The 14,122-nt window shown below is 46.1% G+C and overlaps 1 protein-coding gene across 1 annotated transcript in view; it reads left to right on the top strand.

Annotated features, from left to right (window-relative positions):
• Nucleotides 1–12,404, top strand: part of LOC145361601 (tumor protein p53-inducible protein 11-like) — a 28,239-nt gene extending 15,835 nt beyond the window's left edge. The window contains exons 4-7 of the mRNA XM_080217453.1: nt 2,804–2,852; nt 6,423–6,522; nt 7,922–8,023; nt 11,397–12,404. Of these exons, the coding sequence (XP_080073579.1) occupies nt 2,804–2,852; nt 6,423–6,522; nt 7,922–8,023; nt 11,397–11,530 (385 nt within the window). The 3' untranslated portion in view covers nt 11,531–12,404. The remainder of the gene's footprint in view (nt 1–2,803; nt 2,853–6,422; nt 6,523–7,921; nt 8,024–11,396) is intronic.
• Nucleotides 12,405–14,122: the final 1,718 nt, after the last annotated feature.

Raw genomic sequence — 14,122 nt, 5'->3', positions numbered from 1 at the left:
CAGCACTGACCCTCTGACAGTGCGGCACTCCCTCAGTGGTACCTCTTCTGTAAAATGTTTTTAACTCAGGTTTTTTCAAGGCTCATGTATTGGTTCTTCAGAGTAATTTGCAGCTATGGCTACTTTGAATACTTGCAAGTTGATTGTGTCTCTGACCGTACATCTGGTTGACTTCTTCCAATGAAGCTTTGATACAATCATTTTCTTGGTGAATAATTCCACTTCCCTTTTGTTGGTTTTGATTCTTCTGAACTATGACAGATTGCTTTCCTACATTCACAGCCATCTGCTCGCTCCTGCCACCTGCTGTTGCCATTTGGTTAATTATCTGTATTTTCACAAGCTCACTTTATAAGCCTCTTGGCTGTTTCTTCTTGTTTTTTCCTACCCCCACTTGCCTTGGTCCTTTGACTCAATAATGTGTGGATATTCACAATGGACCTCCGTGGAGTCTTACAGTGCACAGTGGGTTTTTCTTCCATTCTTTGGCCACTGTTTTCCTCTTCCGAATTTTTGTATTAAAATCATAGAATCCTGACAGTGCAGAAGGAAGCTCATCGGACCTGCACCAAGAACAATCCCACCCAGGCCCTATTCCCATAAGCCCAAGTATTCACTCTGCCAATCCCCCTGACACTAAGGGACAATTTAGCATGGCCAATCCATCTAACCTGCACATCTTTGGACACTAAGGGGCAATTTAGCATGGCTAGTCCACATAACCTGCACATCTTTGGACATAAGAACATAAGAACATCAGAAATAGGAGCAGGAGTAGGCCATCTAGCCCTTCGAGCCTGCCCCGCCATTCAATAAGATCATGGCTGATCTGAAGTGGATCAGTTCCACTTTCCCGCTTTCTCCCCATAACCTTTAATTCCCTTGCCTACCAAAAACCTATCTACCCGTGTCTTAAATATATTTAGCGAGGTAGCCTCCACCACTTCAACGGGCAGAGAATTCCAGACATTCACCACCCTTTGAGAGAAGAAGTTCCTCCTCAACTCTGATCTAGACCGCCCCCCACTTATCTTGAGGCTGTGCCCTCTAGTCCTGCTATCCTTTCTAAGCGGGAAGAATCGCTCTACCTCTACCCTATCCATCCCCTTCATTATCTTATACATCTCTATAAGATCCCCCCAACTAAGGGGCAATTTACCATGGCCAATCCACCTAACCTGCACATCTTTGGACACTAAAGGGCAATTTAGCATGGCTAGTCCACATAACCTGCACATCTTTGGACACTAAAGGGCAATTTAGCATGGCTAGTCCACATAACCTGCACATCTTTGAACACTAAGGGGCAATTTAACACGGCCAACCCACCTAACCAACACATCTTTCAGATTGTGGGAGGAACCTGGAGCATCCGGAGGAAACACACACAGACAGGGCGAGAATGTGCAGACTCCACACAGACAGTGGCCCAAGCCGGGAATTGAACTTGGTTCCCTGGTGCTGTGAGGCAGCTGTGCTAACCACAGTACCAATACATCTCCACGGTGTAGCCCTATCTAGATGCTGCGCTCAAGCTGGCGTCTGCTAGACGATGTCCTCAGGGTGCCAACATGGGACTCTCTGCATCATAAAGTGGGCAGTTCCCACATTAACTCTTACTGACCCAAACACTACAAGCCACAGGCAGGTAATAGGACATTAGAGTTTAGATTGCCTGTGTCTTGTGTTTATAGAACAGCAGGAGCCTCCTCTGAGCAGCAGACCTTATGTGTTTCAGAAATGTGTTAGTTCTGACCATGGGTTTGTTTGTGGACAGTAGTGACTGATAACCCACCAGACATTCTCCTCACTCTGTATCACAGAAACAGAGACATATCGCACAGAAGGAGGCCATTCAGCCCATGTGCTCCTGCCTGTCTCACCCTCTCCATGTTCCTTACCCTGCTGAAGAAACAGAAACTCCACGGCTGGGGTTCTCCTGGCCCACTGCGCTGTTCGAGCAGCGGATATCCCAAGTGCCTTTATTTTTAGCACAGTCAGATCTGTGCTGCAACTCGGCAAAGAGCTGATTATTATACTGAATTCGAATTTGATTATGATTAGTGGGCCTGGGACAGTGTTTTCTGGACAGACTAACATCTCCCCTCCCCCTGCCAGGAGTGGTCCCCTCCAGGGTGTTTGCGACTGCACCCCACTAATGTGGAATCGGCGTCTTGACCTCGCTAGGAGGGACAGAGGCCATTGAGGCCCATCCGGGAGGACGGTTTAAGGGGGGGGAGTGCCCCTTGGGCAGTGCCAGCCTGACACCCTGGCACTGCCCAAGTGGTGAACTGGCTCTGCCCATGGGGCACTGGGCAGTGCCAAAGGGAGGGGTGAGGCCAGAGATGAGGAGGCATATTTGAGGCAGGGCCAGCCTATTGCGAGGCTGGGAGGGGGGATGCTGCTCAGTGATTAGAGTCCAGCAATCAGAAGGCTGACAATGGGAAGCCAATGTGCACTCGGCAAACTCAGCGCTGACAGAACGGCGCATGCGCAGTGGCACACTCAGCGCCATGCAGCCAGCCTCTCGGGTGAGAACAGTCCCCACCCACCACTTTTCCAAATGAATCATAATAAGGTACTCTGCGATGCTCCGACTGTTGGAGATAGGCTCTGGTAAGTATGCCCAAAAAAAAGTGGCAAATACTCCCATTTTCCCACCCATTGAGCACTTCACATTTTTTTGGGAGAATCCTGACCCACAAAGTTACACAGTGAATGATCCTTACCCTGCTGAATTATCAAGAATCAAATGCAACCAGTGTGAACAACCTAACAGTTTCTACGTTACTTCTTGTTTCAGGTTCTGGCAGTTCACATCTGCAGTCACATTCACCATCGCTGGAATTCTGGTCAGTTCAAGACCTTTATCATAAATTCTTTGTGCATAATTGGTGATTTTATTTATTTCATCGTGGGTCAGGGACATGATTGGCTGAGCCTGCATTCATTGCCCATCCCTAATTGCTCTTGCTAGGGCCATTTCAGAGTCAACCATATTGCTCTAGCTTTGGAGTCCCATGTAGGCCAGAGTGGGTACGGATGGCAGATTTCCTTCCCAAAAGGACTTTAGTGAATCAGATGGGTTTTTATTGGCAATTGACAATGGTTTCATGGTCATCAGTAGATTTAATTCCAGATTAAAAAGGTGGATGGGCCATGATAAATTGCCCCTTAGTGTCCAAAGATGTGCTGGTTAGTTGGATTGGCCATGCTAAATTGCCCCTCAGTGTCCAAAAGTGTGCAGGTTAGGTGGATTGGCCACTGTAAATTGCCCCTTAATGTCCAAAAATATGCAGGTTAGGTGGATTGGCCATGGTAAATTGCCCTTTAGTGACTAAACATGTGCAGGTTAGGTAGATTGGCCATGCTAAATTGCCCCTTAGTGGCCAAAGGTGTGTGGGTTAGGTGGATTGGCCAAGCTAAGTTGCCCCTTAGTGGCCAATGATGTGCAGGTTAGATGGGTTGGCCATGCTAAATTGCCCCTTAGTGTCCACAGATATGCAGGTTAGGTGCATTAGCCGTGTTAAATTGCCCCTTAGTTTCTAAAGAAGTGCAGGATAGGGTGATTAGCCATATTTGTCCCGTGATGGGATTCGAACCCAGTTCCTCAGAGCATCACCCTGGGTCTCTAGATTACTAGGCCAACGGCAAAACCATTACGCCATTGACTCCCCTAAAACGGGTTCCCTAGGACAAATGTTTTATATAATTCAGTGAAATGTCCAAAAGCAGCAATGTCAAGAAAGAGTATTGAATCATCCACCAACTAAAAGTTTTATAATTATAAAACTTTTGTGTGATCATGAATTTTTTTATTCATTCACGAGTGTATGTCACTCATGACATACAGTGTATGTCACTGTCGGGGCAGTATTTAATTTCCTAATTGTATTTGAGCGGTTCACTTGGATACTTCAGAATCAACCACATCAACCACATTGCTGTGAGGTTTCAACATAAGAACATAAGAACTAGGAGCAGGAGTTGGCCATCTGGCCCCTTGAGCCTGCTCCGCCATTCAGTAAGATCATGGCTGACCTTTTCATGGACTCAGCTCCACTTACCCACCCGCTCACCATAGCCCTTAATTCCTTTACTGTTCAAAAATGCATCTATCCTTGCCTTAAAAACATTCAATGAGGTAGCCCCAGCTGCTTCACTGGGCAGAGAATTCCGCAGATTCACAGCCCTTTGTGTGAAGAAGGTCCTCCCCAACTCAGTCCTAAATCTGCTCCCCCTTAATTTGAGGCCATGCCCCCTAGTTCTCGTTTCCCTGCCGGTGGAAACAATTTCCCTGCTTCTATTCCTTTCATAATCTTGTACGTTTCTATAAGATCTCCCCTCATTCTTCTGAATTCCAATGAGTATAGCCCCAGTGAGCACAGCCTGGAGTCACATGTAGGCCAGACTGGGTAAAGAGAGCAGACTTCTTTCCCTAAAAGATATTGGTTAATCACTGACAAGAGTTTTGATTCCGGATTTTATGAATTGAATCTGTGCGGGTTCAAATCCCACCACAGCAGATGCAGAATTTGAATTCAATAAAAAAGAGAAATCTGGAATTAAGGATCTACTGATGACCATGAAACCATTGTCAATTGTTGGAAAAGCCCACCTTGTTCACTAACGTCCCTTTAGGGAAGGAAATCTGCCATCTTTCTGTCAGAGGGTTGGGAAACTTTGGAATCCCCTATCCCAGCGAGTTGTGGAGGCTCAGACAAGACTGGAATCATTGAAGCTTGGGCTAATGATCAGCCATGTTCAAAATAAACAGCAGAGCAGACTCGAAGAACCTCTCCTGGTTTCTATATAATAAGGGAATTCAGAGCACAGGCGTCGCTGGCTGGGCCAACATTTATTACCCATCCCTACTTGCCCAAGGACAGTTAAGAGTCAACCTCATTGCTGTGTCTCTGGAGTCACATGTAGGCCAGACCGGGTAAGGACGGCAGATTTCCTTCCCTAAAGGGACATTAGTGACCCAGGTGGGTTTCTCTGACAATGGTTTCATGTTCATTGGTAAAAACTCTTAATTCCAGATATTTAATCATTAAGTTCAAATTTCACCATCTGCGGTGGTGGGATTACGAACCAGAACATTACCCTGGGTCTCTGGATTACTAGCCCAGTGACAATACCAGAGCACCACTGCCTCTCTTGTAAATGTCAATTTCCTCGGCTGTAGAGCCCCCTAGAGGGCTGTATCCAGCTGGCCAGAGGCAGTAAAAAAAAGATTGTGTTTTGGGGGACACAAAAAGGCAACAAGTTATGATTTCAGGAATCTAACCAGTTAGATATTGTAGTGAATACTGACATCAATGCGTCAGTTACTGAGTTTTTCAGTGGTGGTGGGGAGGGTGTGTGTGTGTGTGTGTGTGTGTGTGTGTGTGTGTGTGTGTGTGTGTGTGTGTGTGTGTGTGTGTGTGTGTGTGTGTGTGTGTGTGTGTGTAACCTAACAGTTCAGGGGAAAAAAAGAGTCTATTTAATAGCAGTGCACAGTGGTTAGCACTGCTGCCTCACAACACCAGGGTTTGATTCCTGGCTTGGGTCACTGCCTGTGAAAAATATGCACATTCTCCTCGTGTCTGTGTGGGTTTCCTCCCACAGTCCGAAAGACGTGCTGGTTAGGTGCATTGGCCGTGCTAAATTCTCCCTCAGTGTATCCGAATAGGCGCCGGAGCGTAGCAATTGGGGGATTTTCACAGTAACTTCATTGCAGTGTTAATGTAAGCCTACTTGTGACTAATGAATAAATTTTGTAACTTTAAAGTCTATTTGCTCAACAGAGTCTACTTAACTGTTTCAGCGTGGGATAGAGTTTATTCAATCAGCAGTGTCTATTTAAACAGCAGCTCCATGAAATAGAACCAATAGAACTCATAGCCAAAGCTGCAGCAGAGTTTCCCAATAAAGGCAGGAGTAGTTCTCCAGTGGGTGGCACGGTAGCACAGTGGTTAGCACTGCTGCTTCACAGCTCCAGGGTCCTGGGTTCAATTCCCAGCTTGGATCACTGTCTGTGTGGAGTTTGTACATTCTCCTTGTGTCTGTGTGGGTTTTCTCCAGGTGCTCCAGTTTCCACCCACAGCTCAAAGATGTGCAGGTTAGGTTGATTGGCCATAGTAAGAAATTGCCCCTTAGTGTCCAGGGATGCATAGATTAGAGGGATTAGTGGGTATAATATATGGGGGTAGGGCCTGGGTGGGATTGTGTTTGGTGCAGACTTGATGGGCCGAAGGGCCTCTTCCTGTACTGTAGGATTCTATGAAAATGCAGGGAGTGGAGGATTGTGCCCAAGGACAGTAACAGAGCCATGGGTCGAGAGTTTCGATTTGAATAGAGAAAGGGGGCACTCTGAATCTGAAAGGGTTCCATTTCCTGGTTGGCCCGAGGTTTAATTTCTTGTTTCCTTTCTACTCCAGGCTCTGGTGTTTCCTAGGCTGCTGAATGGTTTGCTGTTCCAGGAAGAGTACACACCCTCCTGTAAAGCTTCTCTCCGACTCCATGGTGGTGCATTGCTCAGTAAGTCACCAGTCACAAATTGAAAATCTGCCTCAATGGGTAGATGAGGTTCTTTTCTGCCACGGGTTAGATGGATTGGCCAAGCTAAATTGCCCCTTAGTGTCAAGGGGGACCAGCGAGGGTAAATGCGTGGGGTTATCGAGATGAGGCCTGGGTGGGATTGTGGTCAGTGCAGACTCAATGGGCCGAATGGCCTCCTTCTGTACCGGAGGACTCTATGATTCTAAAATGCCAACTGATAAACCAGAAGCTCCAGGTTCGAGTCCCACCCCAGGACACGATGGCTAAGGAAGGTGCCTTAATTATGTGGTCAAATAGAATCATAGAGTGCAGAAAAGGCCCTTCAGCCCATCGAGTCCACACTGACACATTAGAAACACCTGAACTCACACCTAATTCCATCTACCAGGGCGGCACGGTGTCACAATGGTTAGCACTGCTGCCTCACAGCACCAGGGGCCCGGGTTCGATTCCGGCCTCAGGTCAATATCTGTGTGGAGTTTGCACGTTCTTCCCGTGTCTGTGTGGGTTTCCTCTGGGTGCTCCGGTTTCCTCCCATCGTCCAAAGATGTGCAGGTTAGCTTGATTGGCTGTGTTAAATTGACCCTCGTGTCAGGGTGGGTTTGTGGTATTACTGGAAAAGGGCCTGGGTGGGATTGTGATCAGTGCAAACTTGATGGGCCAAATGGCCTTTTTCTGCATTCTATGACCTGTTTGGCTGCATTACGAAGGCACCTTCTTTGGTCATCAAGTCTTGGGGTTGGGACTCAAGCCCAGAAGCCTAGCTCAGAGGCAGGAACACTGCCTATTGTAACAGAAGACCTTTTCTGCCAGTGGCACAGAGTTTAGTGCTGCTGCTTCAAGGCTCCAGGGACCCGGGTTCGATTCCCGGCTTGGGTCACTGTCTGTGTGGAGTCTGCATATTCTGCCCGTGTCTGCGTGGGTTTCCCTCTGGGTGCACCGGTTTCCTCCCACAGTCCGAAAGATGTGCTGGTTAGGTGGATTGGCCATGCTAAATTGCCACACTCAGAGGGACTAGCTAGGGTAAATGTATGGGGTTATGAGGATTGGGCCTGGGTGCAGATTCAATGGGCTGAATGGCCTCATTCTGCCCTGTAGCAATTCTATGAACATCAGAATGCACACCAAATAAAAAGTGGCACAGTGTAGGCGATCAAAAGAGAAAACACTGGAAAATCTCAGCAGATTTGTAATCTGTAAGGGGAATAGGGCACATCTGTAAGGCACATCTGTAAGGGGAGAAAAGAGCTGATGTTTCGAGTCCAGATGACCCTTTGTCAAATGCCTATCAAAAGCAATGCCTGTCTCAGTATTGTCCCTTCACCGTCCATTGTGAAGTTTCCAGACCATAACCAAGCTGTTTCCTTTTTGAATGAAGGTATTTCTCTGATCTTATGGAATGCCTTTTACACATCCGAGAAGATGATTATACGATGGACCCTCCTGTCGGAAACATGCTATTTCGCTGTGCAGTTTCTGGGTATGTATACTGGAGTGCTCACACTTTGTTACCGCATTGTATCCCCGTGTTCCTGTCAGAGCAACCGCAGTTAGCCCAGTAAGAATGAAAACTGCATCTCACTTAAAGTTTACTTATTAGTGTCACAAGTCACGAATAGGCTTACATTAACACTGCAATGAAGTTACTGTGGAAGTCCCCTAGCCGCCAGATTCCAATGCCTGTTCAGATCAATGCACCCTAACCAGCACGTCTTTCAGACTGTGGGAGGAAACCGGCGCACCCAGAGGAAACCCACGCAGATACGGGGAGCACATGCAGACTTTGCACAGATATTAACCCAAGCCAGGAATTGAACCCTGGTCCCTGGTGCTGTATATCGACTTCAGGGAGTGTAGAGGAGAACATGCCCCTGTCTACGTCAATAGGGACGAAGTAGAAAGGGTCAACAGCTTCAAGTTTTTAGATGTCCAGATCACCAACAACCTGTCCTGGTCCCACCACGCCAACAGAAAGCCCCATCAATGCCTCTACTTTCTCAGAAGACTAAGAAAATTTGGCATGACAGCTACGACTCTCACCAATGTTTACAGATGCACCACAGCTTGGTCTGGGCTCCTGCTCTGCCCAACACCACAAGAAACTACAAAAGGTTGTGATGCAGCCCAATCCATCACGCAAACCAGCCTCCCATCCATTGACTCTGTCTACACTTCCCGCTGCCTCAGAAAATCAGCCAGCATAATTAAGGATCCCATGCACCCCGGACATTCTCTCTTCCACCTTCTTCCGTCGGGAAAAAGATACAAAATCTGAGGTCACGTACCAACCGACTCAAGTACAGCTTCTTCCCTGCTGCTGTCAGACTTTTGCATGGACCTACATCGCATTAAGTTAACCTTTCTCTGCACCCTAGTTATGAATGTAAAACTACATTCTGCACTCTCTCATTTCCTTCTCTATGAACAGTATGTTTTGTCTGTATAGCGTGCAAGAAACAATACTTTTCACTGTATGTTAATATATGTGACAATAATAAATCAAATCAAATCAAATCAAAAAACAGCTGCCTCTAAGGAACATTATTAACACAAATTTCTCCGGTCTGTGTTGCCTTGGGGTGAATTGAGGCCAATACTCCCAGTGCGGCCTTGCAGGAGTGCTGTACGGTCACGGAATCGCAGAATTGTCACGATGCAGAAGACGACCATTTGATCCATCATGTTTGCGCCAACTCCCCAAACCAGACTTGATGCCATTCCCCAACCTTTTCCCAGTATCCTTCCACATTGGTCACGGGTGCCATCTTGTCTTTTGGATGGAATATTAAATTGTTCCCCACTCCTCCCACCCCACCTCAGGTGGATGTTAAAGATCCCATGTTCCAAAGAGTTGTAGAATCCCCAGTGCCCTGGATTAATATTCATCCCTCAACTCACATCACTGGGTAACATTATTTGGCTCATTCTCACATTTGTCGGTTGTGGGAGCTTGCTGTGCTTTTCCACATGGCAACAGAGACTACACCTCTATAAGCACTTCATTGGCCTTAAAGTGCTTTGATCTCTCCTTGGGCTGGGATAGGCACTATGCAAATACAAACCAGAACTCCACTTTAAGTCTCATCTAAGAGGCAGTTCCTTGGCAGTGCAGCACTCCCTCTGTACTACTCCGAGCAGTTGGCCTGGATGTTGCGTGCAAGGTGCCGGAATGGGACAAGAACCAAGGCCACAGAATGTTACTGACTCAGCCATCCAAATCTTAGAGAGAGTTAACACAGAAAGAGAGTTCTGGGCAAGGATTGAAGGACAATGAATGGGATTTTATGGCCTCACTCGTCCCGAAACCATAAAATCCTGCTCAAGGTTAACAGACCTTCCCATTGTTGGCCCCTCACCTGCTCTGATTCCAGTGGGCAGGATTTTCCAGCACCCCAGGATCTTCCAGTCCTGTCGATGTTGACAATGTTTTGCATGGCTCAACCGTGACACTGCTAGGTTACCCATGTGGGGGAGGGGGAGAGAGGGGGGAAGAGGGCATTCAGCAGGACTGGAAAGTCCTACCAGTGAGAAGCAATGGAAAAGGAAAGAAGAGTGCAGAATGTAGCGTTAGAGTCACAGCTAGGATGTAGAGAAAGATCAACTTAATATAAGGTAGGTCCATTTAAAAGTCCAATAGCAGCAGGGAAGAAACTATTCTTGAGTCGGTTGGTACAGACTTTTGTATCTTTTTCCCAACAGAAGAAGGTGGAAGAGGGTATATCTGGGGTGTATGGGGTCCTTGATTATGCTGGCTGCTTTTCCAAGACAGCAGGGTGGTATGATGGCACAGTAATTGGCACTGCTGCCTCACAGCGCCAGGGACTTGGGTTTGATTCCCAGCTTGGGTCACTACCTGTACAGAGTTTGCACATTCTCCCCATGCCTGTGTGGGTTTCTTCTGGGTGCTCTGGTTTCCTCCCACGGTCTGCAAGACCTGCAAGTTAGGTGCATTGGCCATGCTAAATTTTCTCTCAGCGTACCTGAGCAGGTGCCAGAGTGTGGCGACTCGGGGATTTTCACAGTAACTTCATTGCAGTGTTAATGTAAACCTAATTGTGACACTAATACATAAACTTTACTTTTCTTTAAGTGTCGACAGAGTCAATGGATGGCAGGCTGGTTCTCTTTGATGGATTGGGCCATGTTCACAGCCCTTTGTAGCTTCTTGCTGTCTTGGTCAGAGCAGGAGCCATACCAAGCTGTGTTACAACCAGAAAGGGTGCCATCTATGGTCCATCTGTAAAAATCGGTGAAAGTCATAGCAGACATGCCAAATATTCTTAACCTCCTGAGAAAGTCGAGGTGTTTAACTTCAACAATGGTTGACCATAAGACATAGAATTAGGACACTCGGCCCATCAAGTCTGTTCTGCCATTGAATCACGGCTGATGTTTTTCTCACCCCCATTCTCCTTCCTTTTCCTCATAATCCCTGATCCCCTTATCAATCAAGAACCTATCTATCTCTGTCTTAAAGACCCTCAATGACCCGGCCTCCTCTGCGGCAAAGAGTTGCACAGATTCACCACTCTCTGGCTGAAGAAATTCCTCCTCATCTCTGTTTTGAAGGATTGTCCGTCCAGCCTGAGGTTGTGCCTTCTGGTTCTAGTTTCTCCTACTAATGGAAACATCTTCTCCACGTTCACTCTATCCAGGCCTCGCAGTATCCTGTAAGTTTCAATAAGATCCCCCCCTCGTCCTTCTAAACTCCAACAAGTACAGACCTAGGGTCCTCAACCATTCCCCATACAACAGTGGATAAAAATTGAATTCCACTTGTGATTGGTTTGCTATGGACCCGTGTAAAGTTCAGTTAAGTCCTTTAACTCATAATTCTCTCTATTTTCTTGCAGTGACACTGGCTTCAGCTGCAGATGAAGGCCTGTTTTCCCAAGATGTAGGGATCATGCTTTTAAGTTATGCGTTATTTGGGAGCTCTTCGCTTTTCTATTACTTACAAGTTGGAAGGAAACCCAAGAAAGTCTAACACATCGACCAACGTTCAGGAGAGACTCTTACCTAAGGCTTCCATGTGTCAATCTAAACAAGTTGAATGAAGAGGCCCAAAGCCCCATGCCCACCCCCATCCTGTGCCACCTCGAGACAGCAGCGCCCATTGAGGTGCCAGATATTAATACAAAAGAATGAGCCACTTTCCTATCTCAGATTCTACTCAGCCTTAGAGTGACAATCCTATCTTCGGAGGAGAGGCCACACTTAGTAAGGGAATTCAGAATGGCTTGGGATCAAACCTCAGCAGATCGAGGTGGATAGGATCAGAATAGATAAGATACGGAAAGAATTACAGAACACCCGAAATATACTGCTTGCATGGAAATACATATAACCACTATTAGAGAATTTGGACATGTATTTTTGAAAACATATTTTGTATTAAAAGCATATACCTTTGTTAACAACATTATGCTCGTAAGGCATTATGGGATGTAGTTAAGTAAAAAAAACCACATTCCTTAAAACACAATATTGCTGCTGAGCAAAGGAAAAGAAACAATTCTTATTAGTGGTCTCCAAATATCCTTTATGAATGGATACACATTGAACTAAGGACAGTGGATATTTGGGTCTGGGACACATCAGGAGACGATGAGTAAGACCCTTAATGTCCATGAGCTAATCACACAATCCCATGTTGCCAAGGAGTAGATGTTATTGGCCAAGGTAATCTGTACTTCTAATGATTGACTTCTACCTGGCTGGGGTGGGAAAATAGCCTTTGAAAATTGTATAATTACAGAACTAAGAATAATGTAATTTCACAGTTGATTTAGAACTTTCTCAAGTAATTCTTCCTCGTACGTTGACCAAGCTTGGAAAATAAAGAACATCTTTTACCAGAACACTGTCTCCACAAGTCTTTATGTTAGCTGAGCTATAATTAAGAAGGGAAATCCCCCACGTAAAAGCCAGCATAGGGTCTGAAAGTTGCTCCTATAGATTGGCGCTGCGAGCAGGGTCATTCACCGGATTCTGGCAGCATGATGCATCTCCTCTGCGGGTGAGGACTTACTACCCAGTAGATAGAAGAATTGCGTATCAGGCCGCTGGGACCAAAAGTTGAGCGACCCGAACAAAATTTTTAAAATATGAAGATGCGGACACATATAGTACTGAGTAAGTATATAGCACTTAGTGAGCGGAAGAATAAAGACAGATTTTTGTATCACCCTGATCGATTACCAGAGCGAGAAAACACTGCATGAAAACAAAGACACTCAGGGACTGTGCAATGGAATAATGGCAGTCGGTCAAAAATGTAGGGAATCTGTGGTGGGGACCCGAGGATAGTTTGATACAAACGGTAATAATTGAGCATAAAAAATTAATAAAGAAAATGAGAGAAAGAGGATATGATTCGGAAAATCTCAAAGTCAAGAATAAAGCTTGGTGGCTGGGACAGACTAAAGACAAACCAGGAGAGGCAGTGACCATACCAACTGCCATGATGAAAAACTGTCTCCGGAAGGAGATGCAGTAAAATACTTGAAACTGTCTCTTTAAAAGCAAATCTGAGTGAGCCAAGCTCTCACTTAAATCAGGTGCTAGTCACAGAGTCATTGAGGTTTACAGCATGCAAACTGGCCCAACTTGTCCATGCCGCCCTTTTCTTGAAACCCCTAAGCTAATCCCAATTGCCCGCATTTGGCCCATATCCCTCTATACCCATTGTACCCATGTAGCTGTCTAAACACTTCTTAAAAGACAAAATTGTACCCACCTCTACTACTGCCTTTTGCTTATTCCAGACTACAGCTTGTTCCAGACACTCACCACCCTCTGTGTGAATAAATTACCCCTCTGGACCCTTTTGTATCTCTCCTCTCTCACTGTAAACCTAATGCCCTCTAGTTTTAAACTCTCTACCTTTGGGAAAAGATATTGACTATCTAGCTGATCTGAGTCCCTCATTATTTTATAGACCTCTATAAGATCACCCCTCAGCATCCTACGCTCCAGAGAAAAAAGTCCCAGTCTATCCAGCCTCTCCTTATAATTCAAACCATCAAGTCCCGGTAGCATCCTGGTAAATCTTTTCTGCACTCTTTCTAGTTTAATAATATCCTTTCTATAATAGGGTGACCAGAACTGTACACAGTATTCCCATTGTTAGTTAGTGTTATTCCCAGTTAATATCTCTCTGGAGGAAGGGGTTGAATTACAGCTTATCTGGCTATTTGTCAATTCCTTTATTTTGGATGTGGACTGAAGTTTTTTCCATCTGGGGAGATAACCTTATGGGTTTGTAATTACAGGGATTTACAGAACCATGAGAATGCTTACGGAATTCTGCCACCGTGAAGAATTCCAAAATCCAGGAAGCTACTCGCGAGCGGGGGAGAGGGGTAACAAAGGGAGGCGAGAGAGATAACTGAGGAGGGGAGAGGGGTAACTGAGAGAGGGGAGAGAGGGGCAACAAAGGATGTGGGAGAGGAGTAACAGAAGGAGTGGGAGAGGGATAATCGAGGGAGAGGGGTGACAGAGGGAGTGTGAGAGGGATAATTGAGGGAGGGGGTTAAATGAGGAGGGGGAGGGGGCAACTGAGAGAGGAGGGAGGGGT

The sequence above is a fragment of the Carcharhinus amblyrhynchos genome, chromosome 35, assembly GCF_965287045.1.
Source record: "Carcharhinus amblyrhynchos chromosome 35, sCarAmb.v2.hapA, whole genome shotgun sequence".
NCBI lineage: Eukaryota > Metazoa > Chordata > Chondrichthyes > Carcharhiniformes > Carcharhinidae > Carcharhinus > Carcharhinus amblyrhynchos.
This window is presented reverse-complemented; position numbering and strand designations above follow the sequence as displayed.